Raw genomic sequence first — 19,051 nt, 5'->3', positions numbered from 1 at the left:
ATGATATACTAACACAACTGGTTGTATTGCGATCCTTTACATACATCACTTTAGTTACAATAACAAGGATAATAATCAGTCCTACAACGCCAACCGTCATAGCATGTAGCTGTAGCTCGGTAGCACCACCATTGTTATCCCCTTCTCTGTCCACCATTGGAAACTTATATCTGCAGTTTTTGGACCCAAGATAGACTCCATAATGAAATTGACTGGGTGTAATCCTGAGAGAGGTTATTGGCGAAAGAATATTGATATGAATCTAATAAGTAGTACAGTCAAGTTTTCTGGTTCATTCACTTGATATAAGTGTACTGAATAGCAGCATATTTATCAACACTTTCTATTTCTGAGTCGTAAGAAAATCAATAAGCAAGCCAATCGCTTTGAATAAGTTCTTGTACGGTGATACGTTATATACTTTTTAGGTATTGTCTCCTTGATTACTATAAAATCTCTGCCCATAAGGCCATAACTGATCTTCGTCTCCAAGAATCCGATCTTGTCTGTTGCACCTTTGACAGTCCATCTTGAATCTCTTGATTATCCCATCTTTTTCCATCCTTAGACACCCTGTTACGGCCTGTCCAATGTCATAGAGAAGACTTGGTGAAAGCTCAGAGAAGCCGAAAATGTGAGAAGAGAAGTATGTACGTATCCTAAGTTCCTAACCAGTTAGAAAAAGGCCAATCTCAGTGTTTTAATTAATCTGCTACATGACTTTCAGTAAGAAATTGTTCATCATACAAACTAGGATACCATAAATGAAAGAATAAGCAATTTTCGTTTTGGGAAGTCATTTTGGGTGAAACTGGTTTAGTTCCTACTTCTTAAGCTATGGAACAAAGGGGTTACGTCTTGAAACTTCAGTAGATAGTTGTCATTGCTTAGTTCTAAGGTGATAGCCATTCAAATTCTTATTCCAGTAGTCAGGTATATTCTAATCAAGTTTTGACAATATAAACTGGTTTAAGTTACAGGCTACTGTTCTGTGTTGGTTTGTCATTAGTACAGGCTGAGATCTTCATTCACGACCATGGTTTAGTTCTTCTTCATTATTCGATAGTTTAGGTGCTGCAAATTGAAGTCAACTTGACTAATCTCATAGTGCTCTTTTTCTTTGTTCAATTAAAAAAAAAAACTAGACTAGTCTCATAGTGTTCTTTCTGGGACCATTGATGTTACTGCTATTCTCATCCAAATGCCAAAAGACAGCAAGTCTAAAAAGAGGAGAATACTCATTTTGTTTGGCAATCTGAGAAGACTTCTCATTAGTTGTGTTGAAGGATGTCAACATCATGTGTGCCTCTTCAAACTAGGGTTTAGTCCTAGAGTTGTAATAGGAGAAGGTTCTAGATTTCCTAGTTATGTTCAGATTCTATCACCATTCACGTACTCTGTAAATCCCTATATAAAGGGCTCTTATTATCAATAATAATACACAATTCTCGCTGCAATTTCATTCTCTTACAACACGTTATCAGCACGAGCCCTAACCCTAGCCTAAAAGAAAAAGAAAAAGAAAACCCTAAAAACCCTTATCACCAAAAACGGCCGCAGCTTTCCAACCTTAGCAGCAAGCCCTACAGCCTCCTGCCCTAGCCCTGAAGCCTATTGCCGCAAGCACTGCAGCTACCTACCGCAAGCTCTAGCCTCCCCACCGCGCCGCTGCAGCCTTGCCCTTGCAGCCCAAGCCTCGCATCTGCCTCTTGCACTGTGCACCCGTGTGCCCGCCTACCTCCAGAGACCCGCAGCTCTGCAGCCTACCCCCCCATCCCCGCTGCGCGCTACTGCCTACTGCAAAGCCCCTGCTGCCCTGAGCGCTGCTGCCCCCGCAGCCCTACCCCCAGCCCACACTGCCCCTACAGCCAACGCACACTGCTAGCATCTGCCAGCCCGCCTGCCCGCACCCCGCACCTTCTGCCGCATGTCTGCTACTAGCCCATGCGCTCCTACCGTACACTTCCCGCGCCCTTGCGCAACACCCCGCAGCAGCACTCCCACAACGCACCAGCAGCCCCGCAGCACTGCTTCCTTGCATACACGCTGCCACTGCAGTCCCTGCTGCTCCACATATCCGACACCGCTGCAAGCTCTACCCCATCACGCCTGCATCAACACGCGCATGACTCAAGCCCTAAACCATCAAGTAAGTTTTTAAAAATTAAAGTTCCTGCTTTCTTGTCTTTTAAATTCCTTTATTTGCTGCAGGATTTGTATAATACGAACATGGGTTCGATTATTTAATAAGCGGAATTATGAAAATTCAAGCTAAACGAACTAAGAGCGTTCGTAATCAATGAACTAAGAGTGTTCATAATAAACGAACTAAGATCGTTTGTAATCAATGAACTAAGAGTGTTCATAATATTTGGACTAAGAGCGTCCGCATGCATCAAATTGTGACTATATTAAAACATCAACGTTTCGGTCTAATCCAAATATTCTTGGAAACCGATTTCTTGGTAGCATAGCTCGGAAATCATATTATTATTAGTTTTCGTGGAAGTTTAGCTCCGAAACTAATTCGTTCTTGTTTCACCCTTTTTTAGGATGTCAAACTCGAACATACTCGATTTTGTTCCATTGGATTATGCAGGCAAAAGATACCTAATGTGGGCTCAGGATGTTGAGCTCCACCTTATTGCCCGTGACTTATTGCATACAATCCAAGAGCTTTTTCATAAAGGAACTGCTCCAGACCCTCAAACTGAGATCGACAATTCTAGGGTACTTACCCTAATGATGCGTCACATGGATAGGGACCTCAAGTTTGAGTTCATGAAAGAGGATAGTGCTATAAAGCTATGGCAAGCGCTTTGTGAATGTTATGGCAAATTTCGTGACTCCATCCCTCCAAATTTAGAAGCAGAATGGAATGATCTTCGCTTCTCTGACTTTGATACAGTCATACAATTTTATTCGGAAGCCCTCTGCATCACAGGAATGATGCGCTTCTGTGGCAAGATGATCACAGAAGAACATTTGATTGAGAAAACCCTCAATACCTTCCCTGTCTATGCTATGAGGTCCTGTGATTTATTTTGGACTCATATAAATGCAAGACGGATCACAAGCTTTCAACAGCTTATTAAAGCTATGGAAATTGCTGAAAGGCAAGGCAACAAGCTTGTGAGAAGAGAAATTGATAGGCTTAGAGATAGCTATTCAGAGCATCGTCCCATGGCTAGAAAAAGTCGCCATAGACATCATGATCCATATGATCGAAATGCTCATGAAGGTAGTCGCCAAAGGCGACAATCACGCCACCGTAGGAGCGGTGACTTTGAGGGACGAAGGGTTGGAAACCATAGAGCCAACGTTGGCCATGGTCATTTTCCAACACCTCCGGTCCTAGGGACCATGCACATTACACCAATGCGCCTCAATCAAGGGAGAATCCTCTTCATGGTGTCTATTTCTGATATAGAACGTCTGATCAATGGACCTGAATTTGCAATGTACCTAAGAAGGTAGTCGCATCAGGGTGATCAAGACATCGAGTTTAAAAAGACTTTAAATCTGGCGATGAAGACAAAATGCCGCAGATTTTTGTTTCGAATAGTCTTTTATTTTTCAAAGAATTATGTAATGGCAATTATGCCTTAATCAATAAATGACAATTTTGTATTAACTCTTTCTCAAGTGGCGCATCCAATGAAGTATGATGTCTAGGAAAGTAATTGAGATTAGTGGTACTTAAGAGAGCCTCACTCCACCGACATCTCTCTCTACTTCCCTGGTCATATTTGATTGGAGTTACAAAACGGATTGAGTGACTACGATTTGTCTAAGTTTGATTTTGGATTAGACTTTGGTTATAGAAACTTTGATGTAATCATTGGCTATTAATAAAGTGTCGATTCTTTAATGTCTTTGACATACCTTAATTCAAACTTTATTATTTTAAAGATATAAGAGCCAATGGTTTTCATATGGAAACACATTGTGAGAATGGACAAGAGTTCCTTTGCATCACCTCTAATGAGTACAGACATAAACGAGTATGAGAGAAATTTATGTGTCGCTCTAGTGGGTTGTATGCAACCACTATTCAAATCATTGAATCAAACCATGTCATGAGAGATGATTTATGAGATTCTGACACATATAGGCTTTGACATGACCATTTGGGACACCCAGGTCATGATATGATGATCTGTATATTAAAGACTTCACACGGACATCCATTCTTCAAAACGAAGAGAAGTAAGAACCAAAAATCGGTTCTAGGAGAAGCACATACGCCTCACAGCGCCAAGACTATGTATGACCGGCCACTTAGGGCAGGTGCCGTCTACCCCTACGGCAACAACATGGCTTTGACGCCATGGACTCCTCTTTGACTCCTTTTTCTACTTCTAAAGTCAATTGTGACTTCGTGGCTCAACCAAATTCTTCTTTGGTTGCTTCTAAAGCCCATCTTTCATTTTGCAAATCCTGATCTTTAGCAAAGTTAGGATCGAGACCATCCCATGCAAAGGACACTAAGGAAATAATTTCATTCTTACGAAGAATCCAAGGGGATTCTGTGGATCGACTCAACCAACTTGGAGACTGCTTAGATGTTTTATGTTGTTGGTTGATATGCGGACACGCTGGTCACATGTCGCACTATCATCCACTAGTAATGCTGCTTAAGATGAACTCCTAGCCCGAATCATATGGCTACAGGCTCACTACCCGGATCATCCCGTTTAGTCAATTCGACTTGAAAATGCTAGAGAGTTTACATCAAAAATTTTCGATAACTATTTCATATCATTGGGTATTGATATCAAGTATCATATTCCCATGTACACACCCAATTGGTCTCGCGCAAAAGCCACCATTAAACGATTACGATGGTAGCCAAAACTTTGGTAATGCGCACCAATATTTCCACTTGGGTTATGCAATATCACATGCAGCTATGCTAATTCGTCTACGACTCATAGCAGCTACTCAAATTTTATTTACATTATAGCTAGGGACTGGGTTCGAGTCTAATCTCTTACTTATGCATATTTGAGTGTGCGGTTTATGTGCCAATTGCACCGCCACAACGCATCAACATGAGTTAGTGCAACAAATGCATATATATATTTGTGTTGGACATAAGTCTCCAACCATAAGTCCGCTATGTAGAACCCTTGACGGGCGATCTCTGGATTTGCGGATTGGCACTTTGATGAGACAGTCTTCCAGTCGTTAGGGGAAGATTAGAACGTCAATGTTCAACAGCAACAACATGAATTGTCGTGGTCTGTCCCCACTATGTCTCATCTTCATCCCCTAAAAGTGACTAGATCACATATACCTGCTGCAAACATGTCTGCAAGGATTGATGTCCCCACAAGAGGACATGGTGCCACCCAGAGGAGATGGGTATGGCACCACTACCATGGATGGTGGTATGGTGACGCCACAAAGGTGACATAATGGCGTTATAGGCAATGGGCTCCGCTAGAGAGCGTAGGAGACCCATAGGTTCAATGGATTCTCGCCCTTGAAAGAGAGCGAGTTTGGCACAACTTGATCCATTAATCATTGATACTCAAAATCCATCTCATGAGAATAATCTAGATTGTGGTTATGTCCAGGAGACATCGTTGGGGGACGCCTAAATGTTAGAACCAATTCCTGAGGATATAGAGATCTTTACGTATTACACTAGTGTACATGAAGACGTGAAATTATTGACACCAATGACATCGAACCTAACTCCGCTGAAGAATGCCAACGTAAAGAAAATTGGCCTAAATTCAAAGATGCGATCCAGGTTGAATTGGATTCACTAACGAAGAGAGAGAATTTCGGGCCTGAGATGCCAACACCTCCTAACATAAAACCTGTTGACATCAATAGGTCTTCGTTAGATAGCGTGATGAGAAAAAGAGATGATAATCTCGCCTTATGGCTCAAGGTTTCTCACAAAACGCCCTAGAATCGACTACGAGAAGACATATTCTCTCGTAATGGATGTCATTGCATTCCACTACCTTATCAGTTTGGTAGTTTCCGAATAACTGAACATGCAACTTACGAATGTGGTCACTACGTATCTCTATGGGGATCTAGATAAGGAATATAATGAAGGTTCTTTTGGACTTCATTTACCCAAATCAAGTGTCTCTTGACCACGGAGCGCGTTTGCAATGAGGGTGAAATGCTCACTAAAGTGACTACTTGATTAGGAAGGGATATGATGAACTATGCCCTTGCGTTTTCATGACAAGTTCTGGATATGCAATTGTCACGGTTTATGTTGATAAACATAATTGGAACCCTTGAGAGCTAAGGGAAACCGTTGAATACCTGAAATCCGAGTTTGAGATAAAGGATATTGGGAGAACACGGTTTTGTCTAGATTTAGAACTTGTAACCGTGTCAATAAATGCTTTGCATTTTGATAAAGTCAAAGATGCACTCCCATGGTCATCCGTAGTCTTGGCCCTAAGAATGATCCGTTTCGTCCCAGGGATGATGACAAAAACGTGTTAATAGCAAAAGTGCTTACCTGAGTACAATAGGCGCATTATTGTACTTATCACAATACAAGACTGGACACCTCATTTATGAACTTGTTGGCTAGATGTAGCCCTGCGCCAACGCAACGCCATTGGACTGGTATAAAGACAATCTTTCGTTACTTAAAATGTACGATAGATATGGGCTTGTTCTATCCCTGCAGAGAGAAAAGAATGACAGAAGAATGAGAACGGATCTCATTAGCCCAAGTGGCACCGTCCAAGACGCTGTGATCTGCAAAAACCGCCGGCCACCCATCTTCCTCCCTTACATCAAAACGATGGTGATGTTTTAATGGATTTTGCTGATGTAGGGTATCTCTCTGACCCTCACAAAGGTCGCTCCCAAATGGGTTGTGTCTTTACCATGGGAAGCATTGCGATATCTTGGAGGTCTACAAAGTAGACCCTTGTTGCTACTTCCTCAAATCATGCAAAGATTATTGCTCTACATGAGGCCGTGCGAGAATGCATATGGCTGAGGTCTGTAATTAGACAAATTCGAGGAACTTGTGGTTTGAAGTCTACCACAGATGAACCTACATGCATTTATGAAGATAATGCAGCTTGTATTGAGCAAATGAAATTAGGTTTCATCAAGGGCGACAAAACTAAACATATATCGCCTAAGTTCTTTTACAATCAGCAACAACAAGCACCTCTAAATATTGAAGTGAATCAAATCCGATCTGAGGATAATGTAGCGGACTTATTTACTAAGTCGTTACCTAAATCCACCTTCGAAAAACATGTGAAGAGCATCAGATTGATAAAGTTATCCGAACTCCCATGATTGTAGCAATCAGGGGGAGATAATGACATTAGGGGGAGGTATGATGCCTACATGTTCGATCTCGAAGAGTGAAGGACGTGTTGTGCTCTTTTTGTCCTTCGACCAGGGTTATTTTTGTCCCACAGGGTTTTTGTTACCTGGCAAGGTTTTTAGTGAGGCAACAATCAAAGCGTCATCACCAAGTTTGAGTGGCACAAGGGGGAGTGTTGAAGGATGTCGACATCATGTGTGCCTCTTCAAACTATGGTTTAGTCCTAGAGTTTTAAAAGGAGAAGGTTCTAGATTTCCTAGTTATGTTCGGATTCTATTACCTTTCATGTACTCAGTAAATCCTTATATAAAGGGCACCTATTATCAATAATAATACACAATTCTCCCTGCAATTCCAGAACACTTTGTTTAGGTTTATTGCTTGTAAACCTAGGTTACTGTTCCAACTGCGTCAGGCAATAAACGTAAACAAAGTGTTCTGGAGTCCACCAGAGATAAAAGAGAAAATTCTCTATTTGATTGATAAAAAAGATAATAGATAGTTCTGCAGTCGTTTAAGGTTGTTTATATATGGGAAAGGAAACCCTAGGGCGACTAACAATGAAACCCTAAAGTCCACGGGTTAAAACAAAACAAATCCAAATAAACTAGAAAACCTAAAATAAAATGAATGCAAAACTAGCCTAAAAATTATTAAATCACAAATCGGATAATTAAGACGATACATCCAAAATCTGATAGGGCTCACTAAAGTGAGTCTTGAAGATCTCGTCATTCCCATTCTGGAAAGGTATTATGCGTCTCAAACCGACATTCTAGCCAAAAGTTAGTCAAATCTGATTCAAAATCAAAACCTAACTTTTCGCACGAGAAACCCGAAAAGTCCAAAACCAAATCTTCTTGAATATTCCAGCGGCTAGTAACCTGATTACGTGTGAGTTATCTATTTTCCAATCACTCTTCTTAATTTCACGCCGCTTCTTTATTTTTCTAGTTTTTCGGCTAAACCAGGCACATTCGCGTCCTACATCAGGTACAAAAGTGGCTGTGAAGCGAGCTTATAAGCTAGATGAGCATGGATCAGGTTCAGGCCAAGGTCTTCTAGAATTCGATACAGAAATCATATTGTTGTCGAAAATACGCCACCGCCATCTTGTCTCCATAATTGATTACTGTAATGAAAGGTCTGAGATGATACTAGTGTAAAAGGGACGTTGAGAGATCATTTGTATGATTCGGATGTGCCTCGCTTGTCATGGAAGCAAAGACTTGAAATTTGTACTGGTGGGGTCTTCATTATCTCCACACAGGTGCAGCTGGGGGAATCATTCACCGTGATGTCAAGTCCACCAACATATTGCTTGATGAAAACCATGTAGCCAAAGTTGCAGATTTTGGCCTTTCGAGATCTGCAGCTCTCGATGAAACGCATGTCAGCACCAATGTTAAAAGGCACTTTTGGTTATCTTGATCCAGAGTACATGATGTCTGAACAGTTGACAGAAAAATTTGATGTTTACTCATTTGGTGTAGTTCTACTTGAAGTGTTGTGTGCAAGACCAGCTATTGATCCAACGCTTCCAAGAGAGCAAATGAAATTGGCTGAATGGGGAATGCTTTGCCAGAAAAGAGGGCTGCTTGAAGAGATTGTTGATTCTCCACTAAAGGGTCAGATTGATCCTAACTCACTGCGTAAGTTTGGTGAGACGGTTAAGAAGTGTTTGCAGGAAGATGCTTGTGATAGGCCAACAATGGCTGATGTGCTGTGGGAGTATGCATTACAGCTTCAGCAAACAACAAAGCTTAAAGAGGTTCATGAGAACAGCACAACCATTGATGCTTCATCAGCAGCATTCGCTTTACCAAATGTTCAGCGTTTTCCTTCACTTGGTTCGACGAGGAATGGAGATGATATTAGGGAAGCCGACTTGGACACAACAGAAAGTGAAATTTTCTCTCAATTGAAAATTGGTGATGCCAGATAAATATGAACTTTGTCAGCTAACACTACTCTTGTTTAAGTTTCTTTAGCCTGTAGAAGTTAGATGTACCTTATCAATTAGAATCGTGTCTTTGATTTCATCAGCACCACTTTGCCATCTCTAATATGTGATATAATAGTATTAATTGTGTAAAAGTAACATATGGCAGACATTTGACTGTTCTCCTTGAGACTCTACTTCAATACTCTCATAGCCTAAACTCCAAGCTGCTAGTTAGCGTTTCATCCTTGTTCCAACATCCAGTATGTGTCCTCAGGCCAAACCTGACTCAGACAAGTCACAAAATGTAGAGATTAGGAACAGGACAGTAACAGTAGGATCAGGATACAAAAAGGTTCAGATTAAAGTAGACTCATAACCGTGATAATTAAAAAACACTTTAACCTTTAAAACGAAAAATTCAGTAGAAGATCAGGAGTGGACGGATATCTTTTATAATTTCACTCTACAGTTGTGCAAAATTATCTGTGTGTGTGTGTATCATAAAAAAGTTATCATGTTATGGGTTTTCTTACTTTGATTTTTCGACTCAGGCTGTATCCAGAAGTTTCTTTGTAATTTAATCATTTGTTGGAGCTAGTTGAGTTCACTAGGTTGTGGTAGAGGTTTCACAGTTGCATTATATTATCAAAATTAAGTTCTTCCACAGACTGGCTCTCTCATTTTCTGGTAATCTGGACTAGTTCCTTTTGGGGTCCATTGAAGTTTCTGCTTTTCTCATCCAGGGCAAAAAGAGTAAAAGGACAGCTTGATGACTTATCAAACTTTTCAGTAGTGGAAGATACTTTCGTGAATTATGTGATTCGCTTTAACTAGAAGATAAGTATCCTCCATTTATCTGTTCAGTGACATCAGTCTATGAAATTTAAGGGCTATTTAGATAAATCTACCAATATTATAACTTTGTTGATGTTTCACTTTTTCCTATTCCAAGTCTTGCACATAATTTCTCCGTTCAGATTCCATATAAAGTCCATCATTCCCAATGACAGTGCTTCTGCTAAGAAACTAGCAAACTCCATTATTGGTCATGGAAAATCCTCATAATTGTAGAACCCTCCATATCCCTTTGTTTTCTCAGCTTGTTCTTCTCCTTCAGTTCTCATCCCTTCACTTTCTCTCTTTAGCTTATGAAGTCCAAGAAAAGTATTTCGTCAATTGTGGATCAGATGCTAATCTGGACCTCAATGGTCGGAATTTCATTGGGGATTTGAAGCCTGATTCCTTCTCTTTCTCAAAGGGAAGTGAGACTATCAAAGGCACCAACCTTACGATATCAAGTCTCTACCAGACAGCAAGAGTTTTCAGTCAACAATCCTACTACAATTTCGAAATCACTGAAACCGGTACTTATCTGGTACGCCTGCACTTCTTTCCCTTTTCTTCGGCCTCAAGTAATCTTTCTACTGGAATTTTTAATGTTTCGGATTCCAAGTTCACTCTGTTGAACAATTTCACTAGCGACTCTGCTATAATAAAGGAATTCTTTCTTGGAATTAATAGTACCGACTCATTTAAACTATATTTTACACCTCAATCATCATCTTTTGCTTTTGTAAACGCCATTGAAGTCTTCCTTGCACCTTCAAATTTCACCCCTGAGAATTACAACAGTAATCTTCCTTTACACACAACTTACCGAGTGAATGTTGGAGGCCCAGTGCTCTCACCAGATAATGACGTCACAATATGGAGAAACTGGGAAAAAGATTATATTTATCTGTCTGATCCCAACTCTGCCAAAGATGTTCCTAACCAAAATACCCAGCTTAATTATACGTACTATAATAAGGATCAAGCTGATGATTTTGTTGCATCTACTAATTTTATTGCCCCGGATTTGGTTTACCAGACAGCTAAAGAGATGACTGGCAATTCCTCCAACATAACATGGTCATTTAGTGTGAGGAGGAATGCTAGGTACATTGTCCGTGCACACTTCTGTGACATTGTTTCTGTTTCCGCTCATACTATAGTGTTTGATTTGTATTCGAATGGCAACTTCCGTAAGCAGATCTTTGGACTGGATTCCCCTTTTGTTCAAGCGTTGGCTACTCCTTTCTACTATGATTTTGTGGTGAATGCTACTGATTCTAAACTCATTAACATCAGAATAGCCCCTAACTTGACCAATACAACAATAGAAAATGCCTTTCTGAATGGGCTGGAAATATTGGAGATATTGGAGGGAACAGCTCTAATTTATAATTTGGAAGAGTCCAAGAAGGTAAGTGTGGCTCTTGTGGTTGGATCAGTTCTCGGAGGAGGCCTGTTTCTTTTCATCATTGGATTCATGTTGTGTTTGAGACACAAAAAGGCGAGAAAGAGGAACAGAGGAGGGATTTCCCACAACCTTGGGTTGAAGATATCTTTTGCTCAAATCCGGTCTGCAACAAACAACTTTGATCCGAAAATGCAGATAGGTGTGGGTGGTTTTGGGTATGTTTATAAAGGAACTCTCTCTAATGGCACCAAAGTGGCTGTGAAGCGTTGTAAGCAAGAGGGGCAAAGGTCAGGCCAAGGCCTTCCAGAATTCGAAACAGAAATCATAGTGTTGTCCAAAATCCGCCACCGCCATCTTGTCTCCTTAATTGGTTACTGTGATGAAGGGTCTGAGATGATACTAGTGTATGAGTTCATGGAAAAAGGGACCTTGAGAGATCATTTGTATGAATCGGATGTGCCTCGCTTGTCGTGGAAGCAAAGACTTGAAATTTGCATAGGTTCAGCAACTGGACTTGATTATCTCCATAAAGGTGCAGCAGGGGGCATCATCCACCGTGATGTGAAGTCCACCAACATATTGCTTGATGAGAACCTTGTTGCTAAAGTCGCTGACTTCGGGCTTTCGAGGTCTGGCCCTCTTGATGAAACTCATGTCAGCACGGTTGTGAAAGGCACTATCGGTTACCTTGATCCCGAGTACATGATGTCACAGCAGTTGACAGAGAAGTCTGATGTGTACTCATTTGGTGTAGTTCTTCTTGAGGTGTTATGTGGAAGACCTGCTATTGATATAACGCTTCCAAGAGAGAAAGTGAACTTAGCTGAATGGGTTGTGCTGTGCAAGAAAGAAGGGTTGCTAGAAGAGGTCATTGACGTTTCATTGAAGGGTCGTATTGATCCTAGCTCACTGAGACATTTTATTGAGACTGCAGAGAAGTGTTTGCAACACGATTCTTCTGATAGGCCCACTATGGCTGAGGTGCTGTGGGATTTGGACTATACATTGAAGCTTCATCAAACTGCGAGGCTTGGAGAAGCCCATGAGGACAGCACTACCAGCGCTTCATCAGCTTTTTTACTACCAAATATTCGGCATTTTGCTTCACTTGGTTCGACAGTTAACGGAGCTGATATGAGGGACGATGAGATGGAGTCCACAGAAAGCGAAATTTTTTCCCAACTGAGAATCGGCGAGGCCAGATAAATTTTTTCAGTTTGTGACTTGTGAGGTAATAGTTGACCTTTGTTTCGAGTTTCCTTGCGAGTACGTGGTTGGTTTTATTCCTATGATTGTATTAGCAATTTAGCACTGCTTTGGTATTAGTGGAGCATAAGTTGAACTTACATATTTTATGAAAGCTAAAGTGCTTTCAGCCATTTGCTCTGGCCTGTATGATTATCTCTTTTAAAACCCAATTATCCTTATAAACTATATATTGAATATATAGCAAACATATTAACGGTAATGCTATTCAGATTTCTGATTCACCACATTTAGGGCTCTTTTGATTAACTTTTAATTGTGTTGGCCAAACAAAAAGACAAGGGCCACTTGGGCTAGGTGACTAGGTTTTAACTGCTTGTACCAAGATGTCAAAAATGCATACTTTTAGCTACAACTTGCTGGAGATCGTCCAAAACTATACTTTGCCTCTGGCTTTTGCTAGCAAATGAAATGGTATCTGATGCTTATTCTTTGCTTCATTGATCCTAGCTCGGTATTACAAACTCAAGGGTTCAAGTTGATTAAGTACTCTACGAACACATCCATTCAAAATTGATTGGCTATAGATGGAGAGACTCAAACCCTTATGAACCATTTCGTAAGGTCTCTGTTTTTCAGCACAGGAGAACACTCCACATCCTCACATTCTATTGATCTTATATCAGTAAGTGTTAGGATTCACTGCCATGACCAAATAAAGTCGAGCAAATTAAAACAACTAGAGACGAACCAAAATGAGGATTCTGATCATTTGACATTACCAGCAACAAGAATAGTATTTCTATTACTAGCAAAACTATCTTCTTTACAAGTACTACATAGCTAGCTAGAAGTTAATTACACACACCAATGAAGAAGCAATATTTCCGAAACAATATGATCTTAACCTCTAGTGGCCAGAGCCCTTCCTGCTAGGTCCAGAAGCCATAGTAGACATCTGATACCTTACGAAAACCCTGTCCCTCATCTTCTTCGCAGACCTCGCAATCGAAGCTTTTCCGATGATCATCGTACCCCTCTCTGCAGCACCATGATCAGTACTCCTGCTCTTGACTCCTGATCGAAGAGCTCGACACTCGACCATAACATCATTGGAGTTTGAGAGCAACAGAATCATCACCAAGACTATTGGAGAAAACAAGCAAATGTGTCTTCTCATGCTTGATGCTTGGAGCCTTGGAAGTGAAAAGTGTTTCTCCGAGTACCCCAAACTATATATTACGATTCCTTTGAATGAAATATTCTCTCTCCCTTGGCAAAAAGAATGGAGCAGAGAGAGATTGGCTTGGCATCTTGATTTATATTCATATATATGAGGGTTGATATGAACGGCCTTTGTATGGGTGGCAAAGGACGGTGAAGAGCTTTTATATGATATGGGACCCTAAAGGGTATGTTTGACCAGAGCTTTTCCCATTCATGAGGTTGAGGCGCAGACATTGCTCTCAAACGTACATGACTTCAGAACATGCACATATTCTTGCGTTTAGGACTTGGGTCGGAGCTCTTTAAACCGTTAAAATCGAAAGAATTTGATTGCTCGGATTTTTATTTCGATTTTCACAAAATTGGGTGTTATTGCTTTCTTGGGATCATTTCTAATTCCACAAAAAATAGAATGAATTGATTTCAGATTCGTGACTCATTTTAATGTTAACACAATTATATTTATTAATATTATTTATGTTTGTGAATTTTGTAAGAGAATCAACCATTTGTTGAAAGTAGAATTAACGAAATATATGTTCTAAATTGTACACCGAAATATCATAAAATATCTATTTGTGTTGATTTAATATAAGTATTGATTGTCCAGTATTATTTGATATATTAATATCAGTCTCTCTTCTTTAAATGAAATGCCCCCTTTCAAAAAAAATTGAAATGCCCTGAATATAAATCACTATACAAATACTTTTTATATATGCTTAATGCTTTTGCGGTTGTATAACACAAAATTAAAAAAAAAATTAAAAACAAAAAAAAGGCCCACCGAGGCTTTGACTACCACATGTCGGTTTGGGCACACTACTGTTGGACTTAAACTTTGGTGCATGAGATCAATGTAAGCGCCAGTCTTGGGTGTGCTCTTGAAGGTCAATATCACACATTCAATGGTCTAAATGATTTCTATTTACGTACGTGTTTCATCAAAATAAATTTTCTCCGACCGCACTGTCAATAATTCAACAGGAAACAAAGCAAACCATATATACCATGGAGCTGGATCCACACATATGTGAATAAACCCGTGGGAATCCGAATTGGTGGATGTAATAGTTTTTGGAGAAGGGAGTGGTGTAGGAATTAGATTAAATTAAGTTTAATTTGATTCTAATTTTTTCATAATTGTGTAGCACAGTACTGATTCCTACATGGATTGTGACCCCTGTTTGTTGTTTTTTGGTTTGCAATTAAGTATAATGATGTTGGGTTGCATCCTTTTTGTGGTTTGCTACCTACACATATCGGGTTGGAGTTCTTCTAAACCAAAAGTATAGAGGCACCATGTGAACAGATCAAGACAAATCATATCCCTAAAACATAAACCCTAACTTACATACCAAATTAAGTAAGTTACAAACTAAGTTTCAAATTATGTTGCATGAGATTGTAAGTCTGTAACAAATCACTTAAATTCCCTACTTAGTTACAAACTTACTATCTCATGCAACATAATTTGATGCTTTTACCCTTTTCCATTCATTTTGGATATTAGTTATTATTGCTTCCCCAGATTCAATTAATGCTACTTCTTCTCCTATTTTGTCACCAACTCTAATTGCTCCCCCTATACTAGTTCAACCAAATTTTTTTTTTAATCAAACCGATAATATATTCTCATTCAACTTAAGACTGAATGGCACGTTACATATCTTCCACAGCCAAAAATACAGGCAAGTAAGAACAATGGCATGCAATATAGCACCACTCATTAGATATCCAATGTTCACTTGTTAAAAACAAACCTATAAACTATGAAAAATACATAGTAAATAGGCAAAGTCTAAAAAGAAAATAAACTTAAATTTTTTCTTTATCCTTTTCACCCCTAGTTCAACCAAATTAGTTGCCCTATCACATCAATTATTTGTTTACAGTGAAAGCCAACTTTTATTCACAGATAGTATATATCCAATTTTGTATGCTATCAAATCATGTAATATAAGAAATACAAAGCCACGGCATCTGTTTCTTCAACTGGATAAAGGCTAATTTGGCCGGAACTCTTATTATCATTCAAAAAATTGATGTCTACTTTCACAGACACACGCACAAAAAAAGCATTGCATTTGTTTCTTCAACCTTTGTTTTTTTCTTTTTTTTTTTCAAATCAACAACTCAGATATAGCAACTATTGTGAGTCGAACTCACGACCTCCCACTTACAGAGAGGAGATTTATGTCACTAGACCAAATGATACTGGGTTTTGTTTCTTCATCATTGATCCTTGTTAAATAATAATAATAATAATAATAATAATAATAATAAAGAATAAAAACTTCGATGCTTGTTTTTCAGTATCAAGCTTAGAGTACTCTAGGGTTATTCTCTCATTCTCTCCTAAGGAACAACCGCCATCTCTTTTTTTTTTTCCTCTCCATCCGATGGCGTGTCGACTCTATGTCCTCATCGTCCACAGTTGTAGGACACGGCGATCTTGTCATGGTCATGCGGTTGCTGGTTTTTAGTTTGGCTGGCTGACGGAGGTCCCTTCTGGTCTTGATCGATGCGGTGGGTGCATGTGATCATGGTGTTTGGCTCCAGTTTTGTTGCAGCTGGTCAACAGTCTCTTTTCTTGCGCGGGCGTGCCAGCACCGTTCGGTTGCGGTCGACGGGGGTGTCCCTTGACCTGATGATAGGCTATTTCTATACACCTAAATAGATGCACAAAAATGTCTATAATTTAACCCTACAAGAATGTCAAAAATAGTATAGGTAAGTAGGGATCATTCCCGCAAGAGATTGTGGTCTAATCACTAATCTAAAAACTCAAAACAAAATAAACCTAAACTGTTCAGTTAGAAAGATCTGACTGGCAGACGACTGTAAACTACTCTAAATGTCACGAAAATTTACAGACAGACTCTAGACATGATAAACTAACTACTGACAAAGTTTGATAATTTTTGAAGGTGTTTTGGTTGACGAACTAATTAAATAAAAACGAAACACTGAACGACTCCGAAAATAAAAAGACTTGATTCTGGGTTTTGAAAATCAAAGATAAAACAAGTTAGAGGAATTGCATCTACCACCAATCAATCAAGTAAACTAATCATGTTCAACCTAATTTCATTTATCTATGGATGAATATGCTCAAGTTAACCCAACGCCTGAATTAACCTATTGTTCTTCCTTACCTGTATGCTAGGTGAGAGACGCTCTACACCTAACCTATTTCCTAAAATGCAACCTAGGTTGACGCAACTCTAGATTTAACACAAAGAAATCATTACGCAATAGAAAAACGAGATATCACAAGGCATCTTGAGTACGACGCGTCTCAATTAACCTAGGAACCTAATCACTCGCCTTATAGACGATTTACTACTCTAGAACTCTCAACGGAACCCTCGAAACAAGGCACAGGCAATGATCATTCTTAGCAATAGAATCCTAAACATGCAATCTAAGTTGCGCACCAAAGAAAACATGCAAAGGAATCATCAATGTGAAGATAGAAATTAGGTTCTCATCCAATAGATAAACAAAACTAATTGAAAGTCATAACAAGTTTACAATCATGATTTGGGGCTTCAAGCAGCCCCCTAACTAAAGAGTTAGTTTCTCATAAAAAGAAAAACAAAAACAAGCTAAAGAGAAAAATAAGAAGTTGCAGGAGAGAGGGGGGCAAGCGAGCGGCTGCAGATTGATCTCCTTTTATATGCTTAGAGGTTGCCTTCATCTTTCATGTTGTGTAGGAAATCCAAAACCTAAAAGAATTAGGGCTCATGTGCTTAGGTGGAGTTTTCCTATTGGCTCTTGAACTTGATGACTTATTCCAACCATTCACATCATGCCAATTAAGTCAGAATATGATGCACAAACTCGTCCTCGGGCTTTTCAGTGTGATTTGGGCTTCAAAACATAAATTCCCGTTCAACCTCAGATTCACGCGCAGCCTGACCTTCTTGTACTAAATAGGCCATAACTTCTTCTAGAAAAATGATATTGACAAGCCGTAAAAACATATGGAAACTAGACATCCGAAGCTTTCCATCAATATAAAGATCATCCTCTGGATCATTGTGAGCTGGTCTCAGTGATCTGTTGAAGTTGACTGATCTGCACAGGCAGATTTGCCGATTTTGCCTTTCAATCCCTCTTTTACTTCTTTTCTCCTTCTTTGCTCAAAATACCTATAAAACAAGTAAACAAAGTAAATAACGAGAAAATACACTAACTAACAAAGAAAGTATAGAGGTTAACGTTATTAATATCGCATAATTATGCTCCTATCACCTGACTTCTTTCAAGCGATTGTGGACGAGGAGAGCACCAACCTCGTCGTGGATTCTTTATGCCTCGTGGTGAGGACTTTTGCTAATCTTCTTGAAAATCACAATCGATACTCGATGTTGTAGATCGAGCAGAGCGAGAACCACTGGGAAGTAGAGAGAACTTGCTAAAGCGTGACTTTAGCTTGGCTGGTTTGTAAGGGCGTTACCCTTGCTTGGTTGGTTCCGTAACTGTTGTGGTCGTGGTACTACAATCGGCTCCTGATAAGACTAGGACCGAAGTATGTTGACAGAGGGTTTGGTGGCACTGAAAGTCGGCTTCTGAGAAGACTAGGACTAGGAGTGTGGTCACCGGTAAGAGAAAGAGAAGGAGAGAAGCTGCTCGTAGAGAGGTTTGCTCTAGAGAGACTTAGATCATCTTAGAGATGTATTGATGAGTGAATTGTGTGTCTAGTGATGAATTTGTAACCTATATTTATAGGCTACCATGCCAAAGCAGTTGGCATTAAACAAATGATAGTGGAGCATTAATTGGAGATAAGAAATGATGAATTTTGGAGATAAGGAAGCATAATTGGAGATAAAGAATGATGAATTTCGGAGATAAGGAGATAAGGAAGCATAATTGGAGATAAGGAATGATGAATTTTGGAGATAAGGAAGCATTTTCGGCTCCTTTATTCCTTCAATTATATCTCCATCAAGAACTCAGATTTTGACTGTGACTTCTTCATACCAAACGTTCCACTATGAGTGTAGATCATCCTGGTAAAATTTCAGAGCTTTTGGTATAGTGGTTGGGCCAGAAACGCTGCTGGACCTCTTACAGGTCCAGTTTTCCT

At 39.7% G+C, this 19,051-nt stretch overlaps 1 protein-coding gene and 1 pseudogene across 1 annotated transcript; both read left to right on the top strand.

Moving 5' to 3' along the window:
• The first annotated feature begins 3,099 nt into the window (after positions 1-3,099).
• Positions 3,100-9,455, top strand: LOC112183826 (annotated as a pseudogene).
• Positions 9,456-10,166: 711 nt separating this feature from the next.
• LOC112190748 (probable receptor-like protein kinase At2g23200) lies at positions 10,167-13,013 on the top strand. The gene is made up of 2 exons (XM_040515318.1): positions 10,167-10,653; positions 11,149-13,013. Exons 1-2 carry the CDS (start codon positions 10,327-10,329, stop codon positions 12,724-12,726), a joined length of 1,905 nt encoding a protein of 634 aa, XP_040371252.1. The 5' UTR covers positions 10,167-10,326; the 3' UTR covers positions 12,727-13,013.
• Positions 13,014-19,051: the final 6,038 nt, after the last annotated feature.

This window comes from Rosa chinensis, chromosome 2, assembly GCF_002994745.2.
Source record: "Rosa chinensis cultivar Old Blush chromosome 2, RchiOBHm-V2, whole genome shotgun sequence".
Lineage (NCBI taxonomy): Eukaryota > Viridiplantae > Streptophyta > Magnoliopsida > Rosales > Rosaceae > Rosa > Rosa chinensis.
This window is presented reverse-complemented; position numbering and strand designations above follow the sequence as displayed.

Coding starts and splice junctions, on each gene's coding strand:
- LOC112190748 (XM_040515318.1), top strand. CDS start 10,327: ATGGAAAATCCTCATAATTGTAGAACCCTCCATATCCCTTTGTTTTCT. Junction 10,654..11,148: donor CTGAAACCGGTACTTATCTG/GTACGCCTGCAC, acceptor TTGGTTTACCAG/ACAGCTAAAGAGATGACTGG.